We start from the raw sequence: 12,747 nt of genomic DNA on the forward strand, positions 1-12,747 counted from the left end.
AAGAGGGCTGTCTGCAGTCAAGTGATGTCACAATGGCATAGCGTTATTACTATTGGTTCTGGTGTGTTTTGAACTACGTTTCTAATCCCATTGGCTACAGATGTTAAGCCTTATGGGATTTGTAGTTTCTTGACTGCTGCTCATTGAATAAAGCGAGAAAAGAAACGCATAATACTCGCCTCCGTGTCTTTAATAAAATTAAGACTTTCCGTCATAAACTAGGAAAATCTACATTAATAATGTTGTCTATTTTTCTGAACTGTTTAGCTTTCCGGGATCCAGCATTGGTTTCATACCCATTTCTGTCACTAACTGGAGGAAGGCTGAAAGCACAAAAAATAGTAAAAAAGGGGGTATGTCCCAGTAAAATGCCAAAATTGTGTTGAAAAATGTGTTTTTCTGATTCAAGTCTGCCTGTTCCTAAAAGCTGGGAAGATGGTGATTTTAGCACCGCAAACCCTTTGTTGATGCCATTTTGACAGAAAAAAAACCACAAGCCTTCTTCTGCAGCCCTTTTTTCCTATTTATTTTTTTTAAACGAAATTTTCGCTGTATTTTGGGTAATTTCTTGGTCTCCTTCAGGGGAACCCACAAACTCTGGGTACCTCTAGAATCCCTAGGATGTTGGAAATAAAGGACGCAAATTTGGCGTGGGTAGCTTATGTGGACAAAAAGTTATGAGGTGTAACCGCGAACTGCCCCAAATAGCCCCCAAAAAAACAGGCCTGGCAGCGAAGGGGTTACACATATTGCTTGTAACAGTATTGCTGTGCCTCCCCACGCATTGCATAACATGGCATTCGGGGAGACACCGACAGAGGCACAAGCGCAAACATACGGCCAGCACCGGTATTTCTGAGCTCCCCTCTGACGTAGGGGAGGCACAAAAATCTCCACTTACTGCCTGCTTGAGCTGTACAGCCCCTCCTTCCTTAAAGAAGCAATTTTGGGCTACTTTTTTTGGTTGGTTTTGGACTAGAGAGTTCTCTGATAATCTGGCAACATTGGACTCGAGCGTGCGTAAGAAGCTTCAAATCAAATCGGAGGCTAGTGAGGTGAGTTTAAAGAAGGGAAAGCGCATGGCACATGGCAGTGAACGGAAAACGTGTTCTGTTGTTCGGGAGATTTCGGGACAAGGCAGAGACAACATAAGGGCTTTTTAAGCAATGGCGTATGATGAAGTGGCTATACAAGTGGCGGAGGGCGTCGATGTTTAACTGGAAGTGTTCAAGAGGGGTGGTTTCATGCCACCCCGTTCCAAGCGTGCGTAGGTTATTTATGTTTTGTTCATCGCATTTGTAGTTTTACAATTGCAAGAAAGCAGGTTAAATCAAATGGGAATGGATGTTTTACACACGCGTGACAACGAGCATTTTGAGAGCTATCGGATTACATACGGCTGAGGTGAAGAATCGGCGCATACAGGGGTATAGTGGTATAAGGCGACGATTGATTAAGTTTTAGAGCGTTGTTTACTTCAACATAAATTTGGCTCCTCATACTCCATTCATGACCCTACGAGTCTGTATGCTGTCGTGAAGGTTACTTATGGCTAGTCGGTTTTTCATCTACCATCGATAAACACATTAGGACCTGTAGTTTACTTTTCCGTAGCGTTGCATTATTCTTCCTGTCCCAGCGTGATGCTTTTAAAACCATGTTATTAATATTCAATATTTTTAGTGCAGTGCAATGCATCAGTGTAAGATAACATTCTTTGGAATAAAGAGACGCACTCTGTTTTCCCCTTTGCACCGCTGAATAAATAAGCGAATCAGTATGCATATCCAAAACGTAAACAGATCAGCAACATCTCTGATACAAACAAAAATTCAAGTCCTTATTTTATGATACAAAAACTTCGAACAACGACACCATTACCCCTATGTCTCAGTTTTGACAATTTGAGATTGCCCCGCTCCAGGCTCTTCCCACAAGTATGTCTCTTTATTACAATTGACTGTAGTCTTTCTATCACCACGCATTATGTCCTTTCTTTTCCTCCGGGCGACTTGTTAGTTTTACTGTCCCGTTGCGTAGCTTTCTAAATTAAGTAAAACGTGATCATATGTATGGTTTTACAGTATGTGTTTTTGGCCGCAGAGCCAAGCCAGGGGTCAGTTTAAGGGCGGTGAAACGCTCCCTGCATATGTTTTTAACTGGAGCGGGGAGCAGAGATGTTTAACCTTTCTGTGGCACGGGGATGCCTGTTGTCAGACTGATGTTAATTTCCTCTTAATACCGTGCTTCCTGGGATTTATATGAAATTAGACGGGCACCGCAAGAGTTTGTTACTAAGCAGCCACTATAAACAAAATCACAGCATCTAGCGAGTTCTAAAAGAACAATAACGGAGTCGTTAAAGTGCTCAGATAAGAAGCAGCACACCACATCATACTCAAATATAGAGGAGTTTCCCCCCCCGCCTCAAAAGGGGAATTAAAACTATGATTAAAGAAGCAATAAATGCTTCATTGGTTGAACCTCAGGAACAAACATTGGCAAAGCCAAGAGGTCTTGCCTGTGGGACTGACCAAAAGCTATTGGCATTGTCAATGTCTGTTAGCCATGAGTTATGAAGTGGAGTGCAGTTATGTTGGCTGGATTTCAGTTGCTTTGTGTGGAATTGTGTGGTGTTGAGGGGAGTTGTGTAGTGGAATTAAGAAGTATGGAGCATAGTGGAAATATGTGGAGTTTAATTTATTGATTTGTGATGATGTGGCGTGGAATTGTGTGTAGTTGAATGGTGTAGTGTGTGATTTTGGGATGTTTAAATATGCTGTATGTAGTGAAATTATTCAGCGCAGGCTTGCGTGTTGTGACACTGTTAGAGAGGAAACATTATTAATAAAAAAATGAATAACTAAAATGAAATGATTAACATGTACTAAAAGGCCTAAATAGAGAAACGTGTGTTAGGAAAAATAAAACATGCGTGTTTAAAATGTGGTCAACATGGTGTGAGGCACCTTGATTTCTACGTGAAGTAAATGACTGTGAAAATGTATTTTGATGAATTATAACCACATTTACTGCAAAACAAATGATTTGAAATTATTATTAATGGAAAAATAATGTACTAAACATGGTTTGAATATTAAGTGTTTTATTCTTCATGTATTAGTAAAAAGGCATACGTTTTAGAATTTTTCCAGAAGCACAATGTTGAAATGTTATGCTGACTTTACTGAAATGCTTTTGCAAACATTTTATTAGACATTGTATTAAAAGCGCACAGTAGAAAGCTACTGCTTTCTCAGTGTTGTTCACCTTGTACTCCCTTGTGATAAATATTGCAAGTTTTAACAATGGGCTTTAGTTTCTGGAAGGAAGTAATGTTAGCTAAATGTCGTGTTCTGTGCTGCTGTTTTTAAAAAGTTATATTTTTGAGGAAATTGCCAACCGGAGAGGAGCATGAATGTGAGCTTTTCTTAAAGAAGGAATGAAGAAAGATACAAATGGAAAAGGAACAAAGTCCAATTGGCTGCTCACTATCCCACCGCATAGACTTGTCGAATAGAAGCTTAGCTAGAGATTTTTTGTGACTTTAATTTAGCAAAGTGTTAGGTGATGTAAGTTAGTTTCTGTTTAGCTTTCTGTGCAGTCAGAGTCTGTTTAGTTTCTGTTCAGTTCAGTTCTGTTCAGTTCTTGTTCAGCTGCTTAGGACTTTAACAGTTCAGTTACATTAGGACAAACATTACTGAACTGTTGCCCCTTTCCATGTTCCTGATGATGACTTCTGAAGACCTGCTGTTCCTGTGTTCTGCTGATGAAGACTCTGCTAGCTGCTATTTCATTTAGGGGAGGTTTAACCAGTGTGCATTTGTTTATCCTTTACAGGATTTTCCCTTCAGAAATTCAGCCACATATTTTTGTTAGCGCCATAGTTAGATGTTTTTCCGAATTATTTTTTGTCTTATTTTTATTTCTGCATGTGACAAAGCCCAGCCCCATATATTTTTCGAATTAGAATTTGGTTGCTAGGAAACAATTAAATTAAATATTTATTAATTGATTGTGATTGATTCAGTTGCACAACTAATGAAAATTATTTCTGAAAAAGTGCTGTTGTTGTTTTGTATAATTCGTTTGGAGTGTTTAATGGTGATTGCACTTATTACATTGAGATTCTTCAGACGATTTGGACAGCCTGTATTGTTTCTGTATTGCTATCCTTTGATTTTTGCGCATCAGTTACATGAATTTAGCATTGTTAATATAAGGGCAATAAATGTTTAAACTTTACTAAATTGTTATGGTGATTCATGACCACATAGGTCATGGTGTGTGTAAATTACTGATTACTCATTGAATATTCTGATTGTTTATGGCTATTGGTTCTCATTGTTTGATTTGATGATCTTAATACTCCTGTCTGAGTCAAAAGATTTGAGTCGACCTCTGAGGGTGGTAGATGTCACTGCTCTTTTACGTGTCATCTTAGCCCAATATTAGGAGGTCACATGCCCACAGAATATGGTGGCAGAGGATGGTTATGTCTCAGTAGAAGTGGGATCATCCTGATGTTTGAAGATTTTAGTTTTGCCAATGCTTGTGTAGATGTTGGTTCGTCTAAACAGGAGAGAGATCATCCTGGCTTTTGGTTATTTGGTTTTGCCAATGCTTGATTAAATGAGATTTGGTATGTTCCTAGTGTTTCCAGTGTTATGTAAGTTGCAAGTAGGGTTTGCGCTTGCAATGCTTTGGCAAGTCGCAGTTGAATTGTGATGTATGAGAGCAGTGGGGCGTTTGCGTACTCCAATGTAGGGTATTTGAAGGGTGACAGTAGGGAAGTCGTCGAACTTCAAATGTGTGGCGCTTTATGCTAAAAAAGCGCCACCTGGTTGTTGTTGTAACGGACTCTGCGAGGTCTAAGACTCCGAAGTATTGTACAAGTGTATGAGACACTTGGTGGTTGCTGTTTACTTGTTTGCAGTTGGTGTAGTTGTATCCCCCAGGGGTGTGGAACTTATTAAAATATCTACTTGTCCATGGGAAAGGTTGCTTCTTAAATCTACATGTCCTGTAATAAAATCTACTTGTCCTTTGGTGCCGTGTAGTGTGACGACAAATTATGGCAGCAATGTAATTATGTAAGAACTCTTATAATAGCCTCTCTGATTATGCCAGGGCTACTACTATAGGGCTTGAATACTTGTAATTTCAATCCCTACTATAGAAATTTCTTTATTTTGCCACCTTTCCTCAGATCTACATACTGGGGCTGGAGAAAGCAGTAAGCAATAGTTCCAGGGCTGGAATGCCTTTGAGTCTGCAAACCTACTAACTTGCATGTTTTAAGGATTTTCACAAGCGATTCTTTAATCTTTTCCCATAATGAGAAAGGTTGGAAAGTTACTCCTGACAATAGTAGAAGTTCTGCCAGGGTTGGGAAACTGAACTTGTAAACGCTCAATATATTTTCACATGAGCAAAGCATATTTGCTTTTGCTAAAATACAGTTCACAAATATTCCCTAGACATACGATTCCCTGCTCTACTTCTTTAAGTGCTTGTGAATTCATGAAAGCCACTAATTCAAAGACCTATACTATGGGTGCACTTTTGTGATTTTCTTTAAGAATTGGGTCCCTAATTAGGTCTGGCATTAACAAAGACAATTTGTTTTTTATTAAACTTCTATTACTCTCTCTATCGGCTGGCTTACTGTGAGTGATTGCATTCTGCTCTTTCACAAGGAGCATATTGGCACACAAAGTAGTTTTGTTCAGTGTGAGGAACTACTGTGGCAATCAGTGGTGTAACAAAACTGGAGGGGGCTCCCCTGCAAAGAACATGAAGGCCCCGCCAGACTCACTCAGGGCAGGTGCTGTTTATTTTTATGCTTCCCATAATTTTGTTGAAAATGGATACACTGATTTTCTGTTAGGAATATTTTTTAGAAATACTAGCATGCATCAATACATTTTACTAAATGACGCTTCAAAGAAATAGCACCTAAAATTTAATAGTAGCGAAATGCTTTTTTCCTACTTAAATTTGTTTCTGAACATTGTGTTTTGAAAGCAACGAATCATCCCTCTTGGTTGCAAGCTTCTGCAAACATTTGCATCTAATCAGAGAGCATTCTGGGAGCATTATATTTAGCCTCTTAACTTTTCAAAACGTGTACGCTTTTTTTTAATTTATTTTTTTAAATTAAAATGGAGCCATTGTCACTAGTGCAGTGTGACCTTAAAATGTGTATTTACAGCGCTCACCCTAATAATGAAGACTTTTCATTAATGAACCATAAATACAAGCTTGAATAGCATTAACATATGGACACTTACATTACCTCAACTGCAGACAGTTCTGTTCTCTGTAAACTAGCAGCCAAAGTGTTTGTGCTGCAGGGGGTGGGCCTACATGTTCCGAGGACAAAATAAACAATATTTTGCAGTTAGATTTGTGTGAATCGAGTGTGAAGGATGACCTGCAAGGGGCGTTGTCAGATGCTGTGTTGAGCGAGTGTGAGGTCACTGAGTCCGCACTGGGACTGGTCGGTTGGCGAAAAGGAGGCGAGCACGGATTGAGTGGATAGGTGGACAGACAACCATTAACATCTATTGGTTGAGAGTAGCAAAGAAAAAGGATTTTGGGATTGAAATACTTCTTGTTTTGAATTTGATTTGTAGTTTAAGCCCTATTAAAGGTAAAAATTAAAATGTTTCAAAACATTAAAAAGTGCGAATAGGAGAAATTACCCCGGCAGAAGAAACACCTGCATACATAGTATTTGAAGAGAAAGGTCCATGTGCATGTATTTGGTTAAAACAGATATATATATCTGCAACAGCTTCCTTTTTTGACTGAGCTAGGAAGCGGAGCAGCGCGGCTGCTTGGAGAAACGCAGCTGAAAATCGCATGGTGCCATGATTGCCGACAGAGGGGCAGGTAGAGATTGCGGCAGAGATCCCTATGACCCCCCCCCCCCCAGCGATCCTGAGTCCACTGTGGCGATGCAAGAAATTGAAGAGTCTACGAGAAGCGAGGCAGCCTTGAGCCCAGAACAGAGAGAGCTCAGCTGCCAAAACCCCCTATGAGGTGAGGTGGAAAGCAGAGGCAGAGGTGGAGGCAAGGCGGGGAAAGGGTGGGTACGTGACCCAGAGAGCAGTGATTCCTCGTGCTCCCCTCTGTCTACCCAGTACCTTGGATCTATGAGGAGTTACAGAGGGGTCACAGGGAGCACCCTGGGAGCTCCTTGGAGCATTTTGGAGCACTTTGAAGTTCCCTCCTACACTCGCTCCTACACTTGCCATTGAGTGTGTCTAGAAGCAGGGGGCTGGTGCAGGAGTTGGTGCTGGTAACTGTGTGGGAGTGAGTTCCCCCCTTCCCCCCCCCCCCCCCCACACACACACACAACTTGGTGTCAGTGATTTGGTGCCTCTTGGATCAGCGGCAGCGACATTGTCAACGACTAAGCAGCGGTAAGTGGTGGTGATCAGCGGCTACAATTACGACACACAGACCGTAAGTGGGAAGCGGCTGGCTTGCAAGTGGTTGGTTGGTGATTAACCCTTCTCCATTATGTGTTGAGCAGGTAGGGTGTAGCTGGAGAGTCCTGGACACAGAGTGTAGAGCGCAACCGCATTAGCCGAATAATAGGGTCTCTTGGTGGGACCCTCTTTTGACCAGTGAGTCATAATCTGTTGGTCTCCTGGAGCCCCACAACTCAATTTAATAATCAAATACTTTCAAGAGCGAGCTGATTTTGAGCAGACCGCTAGAGACAACAGCCGGAGGCGAAAGCGAGTATTGCATGCTTTGCACTCTCCGCACGCTCTTTTGCAGGAGGAGGGAGAGGAGGGGGCTTAGAGTGCACAAGAGAGGAGAGCACAAAGGGGTGAGAGATGGGCAGACAGAAGGGGGCGCCCCCTGTCCCCCAATATAATCTTAAAATCAACAAAACTTTAGACGGCTTCCTACAAAAGGCGGTTAGTGCCTTAGACAAAGAGATTGAGATGGCTGAGCGTCCCCTATCTACCTTGGTATCCCCGCCATCTATTTCTCTAGCTCCACCCCTATCACAAATACTTCCACAGCTCCCGCAGCCCCAGTATATGCGGCCAAATCTGGCTTTTTCACCAGCCGTTCATCCAAACAAAGCCCGGGAGACTACCTCTGCGACCCTGGATGAGGCCATTACAATAGAACCTGTTCTGTCGTCACTGGCTCCTTTTGTTGGTGTACCAGCGCTTGAACCTGAGCCGAATGGAAAAAGAAAGCGCAGTGATGTTAATTTAAGGAACAAACGAGCTTGTATCACAAGCTCCACTAACTCGGGACTTGAAACTGGGAATGATGGGCCCAAAAAATCATAAGAAAGTACTATTGGCACACTGGCGCTTGAGCACATAATGGAGGAACTCACTAAGAGGTTGCATCCCATTGCACCCCGTCTAAAAGCTATTGAGGAGAAATTAGGGGGACTTATCCAACCTCATGTGCCAGACACTTCTCCTCAAGCTGATTTACAATCCCACTGCCAGCCTTTAATCCTGGGACAATCTTCTGGCACTGATGGCAAGACTCCCCCACATCCCATCGGGGGCCCCATGCCACCCAAGCACTGTTGCATTTATCCCTGTCAATTTGAAGCGGGTTGGAATGCCAGGCCGAACCGTAACCTAGTGGGAAACTGTCCCAATGATATAGTTACTACTACCAGGGGAGTAGGTGGAGCAGCTCTGATGACTAATCCAGTGTCTAAGATCCCTAAAGCTTCAAATGTTTATGAGCATCATCCAGTAGACCCTTCAGTGGTGGACCTGGAGCCCAGCAGAACCATGGGGCACAGTTAAATGTTTTACATCTACCCTTGGAATCCTGCCCATATGTGCTTTTTATTACAAATATTACCAGGCTCCGAACAAATAGATTGGAGACTTGTAGAGAGTTAAAAAATAAGGTCATCCATTGGTTGCATGTTAATGCTAAATTTACATTCTTTTTGGTACCCTCAATGTTAATGGTGAGGAGGGTGGGATGGGTGGTCCCGTTGAATAAGTCTGGAGCGGGAGATTGTATTGTTATTCATTTTGTTCACCTGCCATGGTCCAACAGATTTTTCTAAATTCATGTAGAGCCAGCCCCCTAGCTGGAGGTGTTTCTATGTGTAGACTCTCAACCTTTTACCCCCCAGCATCCGAACTTGCTCAAAGTGGGTTGATACTTGATTCTAGAGGTCCCCCTTGTTTCCACACGCAGCATGCATTCCAGTCTGAATGTAGGCACCCTCCATCTTTACTCTCAGACGTGGATTGACATAAAGTCAAAATTACACAGGGTGCCCTTGAGACATTGGAGCCTAGATTAACCACCAGGGAATGTATTACTCCTAGAGATAAGGAACCTGGGGGATCTAGAGTAAGCAGCCTGGAAGAAGAGCAGATTGCAAAGGCGGATTCTATAGGCCCTACACAAATTGCACTGCCAGCCCAGAATGATACACAGGCCACTGTGTCTGGTTGGAACACAAGCGGTTCTGAATTTATTGGGGTGAGCGATACTATTGGAGATAAAGATGCTGGGGGACCTAGAGAGTGGAGCTTAGGGGCAGACCCAATGGGCAATATGAACTCTACGAGCACCACACTGATTATATCACAAGCCCCGGTTGATGCACTACAAGTCCAAGATGACATGTTGGTCACAGTCCTGTGTTGGAATATAGCCAGGCTTGAGTCCAAAATGCGAATTCCAGATTAGGGCCACTTTATAGATGAGCACAAGACATGCTTATTCCAAGAATCATGGTCCTTGGAGCCCAAGCATAGATTTGGTTTCAAGAGTTACTGGGTCCCAGCCCGTAAGGTGACCTCTGGGAGACCCTTGGGTGGTTTACTTATATGGGTTAGCTGCTCCCTTAATTGCCAGGTTGAGGAAGTGGACATGGGCTGCGCTGACTTGCAAGGCTTAACACTATTGACCCATAGGGAAAAACCCCTACTATCAGTAAATATATATAGCAGGAGTGTGAGCAGTAATTGTGAGTCTGATGTTCTGATGGCTCTCGATAATATTTTATCCAGCAGACCCACCACCCACTATATTTTAATTGCAGGGGACTTTAATGCCACTTTTGAGCCTTATTCTCTGGCCCAAGAGCTTAATCAAGAAGAGGACATCCATTGGGGTATCCCGCAATTAGCATCGAACAAAAGTCTCAGAATGAGTAGAACAGCCTATCAAATTGTTGACATCACACTTTCATATGGTCTCCGCGCTTGCAATGGTCGCTCCTACTCAGATGCTAAACCTTGTCCCAATTCTAGGCGTGGAGCTTATAGGAGCCATATTGATTACCTCTTACTAGACATTTGTTTGTGGGGACATATGGTCAATATGGTGGTAATAGAACTTGAAGAAAGCGACCATGACCCGTTGATTCTATCTACTAGGGGTCTGCTGCCTACAATAGAGGCCCCTGATTCTAGGGACTATGCGCAGCAGCTTATTATGACAAACAACAAACAAAATGTCAAGTGGGATGTTGTTAATTCCTCCTTAGGCTCTCTTACATCAATATATAGCCTCCTGGCAGACCAAATGAAGCATATGCTCCACTTACCTGAGGATGATAATAGGCTTCTGGCTGCACATATGGAACTATTCAACTCTTTAAAAAAACGTTTTACTAAAGAAGTGGTCGGCAAAACAAGAAACAAGTGTAGCGAGAGGTGGTTCAATCACTCATACAGGGAAGCCAAGCACAAACTATTGAGGGACCTGAGAAGGGGGATCAGAGAGCCTCTAAGACAGTCAAGAGAGGGCTACAGGTGGGAACTTTCTAAGGCACATAGAAGTTGGGAGGAGAAACAGTGGGCTGCCCTCTTGGAATGCGCAAGAGCTAATGATGCCTCTAAGTTTTGGAAGCTGATTCCAATTGACCGTGGTGATTCTCGGCCCCTACCTGGTACTTCGATTCTCCATACAGCATGGGTAAAACATTTTGGGTCACTTTATACAGGGGTAGATGAACCTAATTCCAGAGAATTGGTGGACAATAGGGAATTTGGTGTACCTCCAATCAAATTCTCTTTAGCAGAAACTAAGGCAGCAATAGCCTCCCTTAAGTGGGGAAAGTCCCCGGGTCTCGACAATATACCTGGCGATCTCTCCAAATCAAATCCCGACATTTGGGCCCCTTATTTGAACAAGGTTTGTAACGCAGTTGCCGCAGGAGCACCTATTCCTTGCACATGGAGGGGAGCCAAGATAGTAACCCTTTTTAAGAAAGGCAGTCCTTGTGACCTTTTTAATTATCGTCCAATATGCTTACTTGCCAACCTTAAAAAAACATTTTGCGAAGCAGATTTTGTTTCATTTTGAAGAGTGGATTACAGAGGGTGGGGCCATCTCTGACTTACAGGCAGGGTTTAGACCCGCGGTTAGTACAATAGATCAGGTCCTGAGGTTTTTGGCAACCATATGGAGGACTGTGGACATCGGAGGTGGGAACCTATACGTGGCCTTCATTGATCTTCGAGCGGCCTTCGACCTGGTACCTAGGAATACATTTTGGCTGACATTAGCTAACATGGGAGTCCCTAAAGGTCTTTTGAACCTTATTGTCAGACTTCATGAAATCACTTTTGCCCAAATTAGGAGTGGTAAGGATGGTGAATTAACAGACCCAGTTGCTATTGAGAGAGGAGAAAGGCAAGGCTGTGTCCTAGCCCCTACCCTCTTTCTTTTATATATAAACAACTGTATTAAGTATTTAACTGATAGGTGAATCGTTATTACAAAGTTGGCAGGTAAGAAAATCCCAGGACTGTTTTATGCGGATGATACTATCATCTTGGCTAAATCACCCCTGGGACTGCAAAATTTGGTCGGCCAATTCTGTTGATTTTGTAGAGATTTTGGGCTGGAAGTCAATGTTAAGAAAACTAAGTTCATGATTTGCAGCTCACAAAAGAAGAAAGTAAAAGCGAGTATACTAATGAATTCTACTCCACTGGAAAGGGTCAATGAGTATGATTATTTGGGGATCGAGCTAATGGACTCAGGCATTTGGAATGCACACATCAGAAAAGGGGCACATATTATATGCCAAAGAAGAGGGGCCTTGGGACACAAAGCCAGAGCTGTAGTTAGTCTCCCATTAAACCCCATTACTGAAATTTACAAAGCTCAAATTCGAGGTGCTGCACTGTATGGTGCAGAGCTGTAGGGTTCCAAAAGACAGTTGGATGCTCTACAAATTAAAGAAAATGATTTTATTATACACATAGCCAGGACGGGGAAGGGCACTCCGATGATCCCCTTTAGACTTGATCTTGGAATGAATAGCATCAAAGATGTAGTGGGTCTGAGGCCTCCCTTATATTGGATCCGCCTTTGGAGAACAGAAGAACTGGAACCTTTTTGTGAGGTAATTAAAGACCTTCTAAAGAACCAATATAGCTGGAAAAAGGTCAGTTGGCTGAGGGAAATGAAATCAGTTTGGGATGATTTGGGTTTTCCCCAATTTTGGGAGAGGCCCGATCCATGCTAATGCTATTTCATTGGTTAAACAGAGATATTGGGAGAAAGCCAACACGCAGATCCTCCACAGTAACGGGGTGGGCCGCTTGACATCAGAGTTTCTGCTTATTAAACAGGAGCCATGGCCTGAGAAATTTCTTGATCTCCCAGTAGCTGCACGTGCTTGTGCTTTACTCTTTCAGTTCAGATACGGCACTCTACCAGTTAACAGTTTTACTGCCCGATGGTTTAAGAATAGGTCTGTGGCCAATA

The 12,747-nt window shown here is 42.7% G+C and overlaps 1 protein-coding gene across 10 annotated transcripts in view; it reads left to right on the forward strand.

Annotated features, from left to right (window-relative positions):
- The first annotated feature begins 792 nt into the window (after positions 1-792).
- MTO1 (mitochondrial tRNA translation optimization 1) overlaps positions 793-12,747 on the forward strand; it is a 1,525,874-nt gene continuing 1,513,919 nt past the window's right edge. For 3 of the 10 annotated variants that reach the window (XR_011205508.1, XM_069243961.1, XM_069243968.1), the window contains exon 1: positions 1,124-1,263. Coding sequence is in view for 3 of the 10 variants with exons in the window: in XM_069243961.1 (XP_069100062.1) it covers positions 1,174-1,263 (90 nt within the window). In the remaining 7 variants the exon portion in view is untranslated. Of the gene's footprint in view, positions 1,056-1,121; positions 1,264-12,747 lie in introns of those variants that run through there. The other 7 variants (XR_011205509.1, XM_069243964.1, XM_069243963.1 and 4 more) reach the window with 5 other exon arrangements.

Source organism: Pleurodeles waltl, chromosome 7, assembly GCF_031143425.1.
Source record: "Pleurodeles waltl isolate 20211129_DDA chromosome 7, aPleWal1.hap1.20221129, whole genome shotgun sequence".
Taxonomy (NCBI): domain Eukaryota; kingdom Metazoa; phylum Chordata; class Amphibia; order Caudata; family Salamandridae; genus Pleurodeles; species Pleurodeles waltl.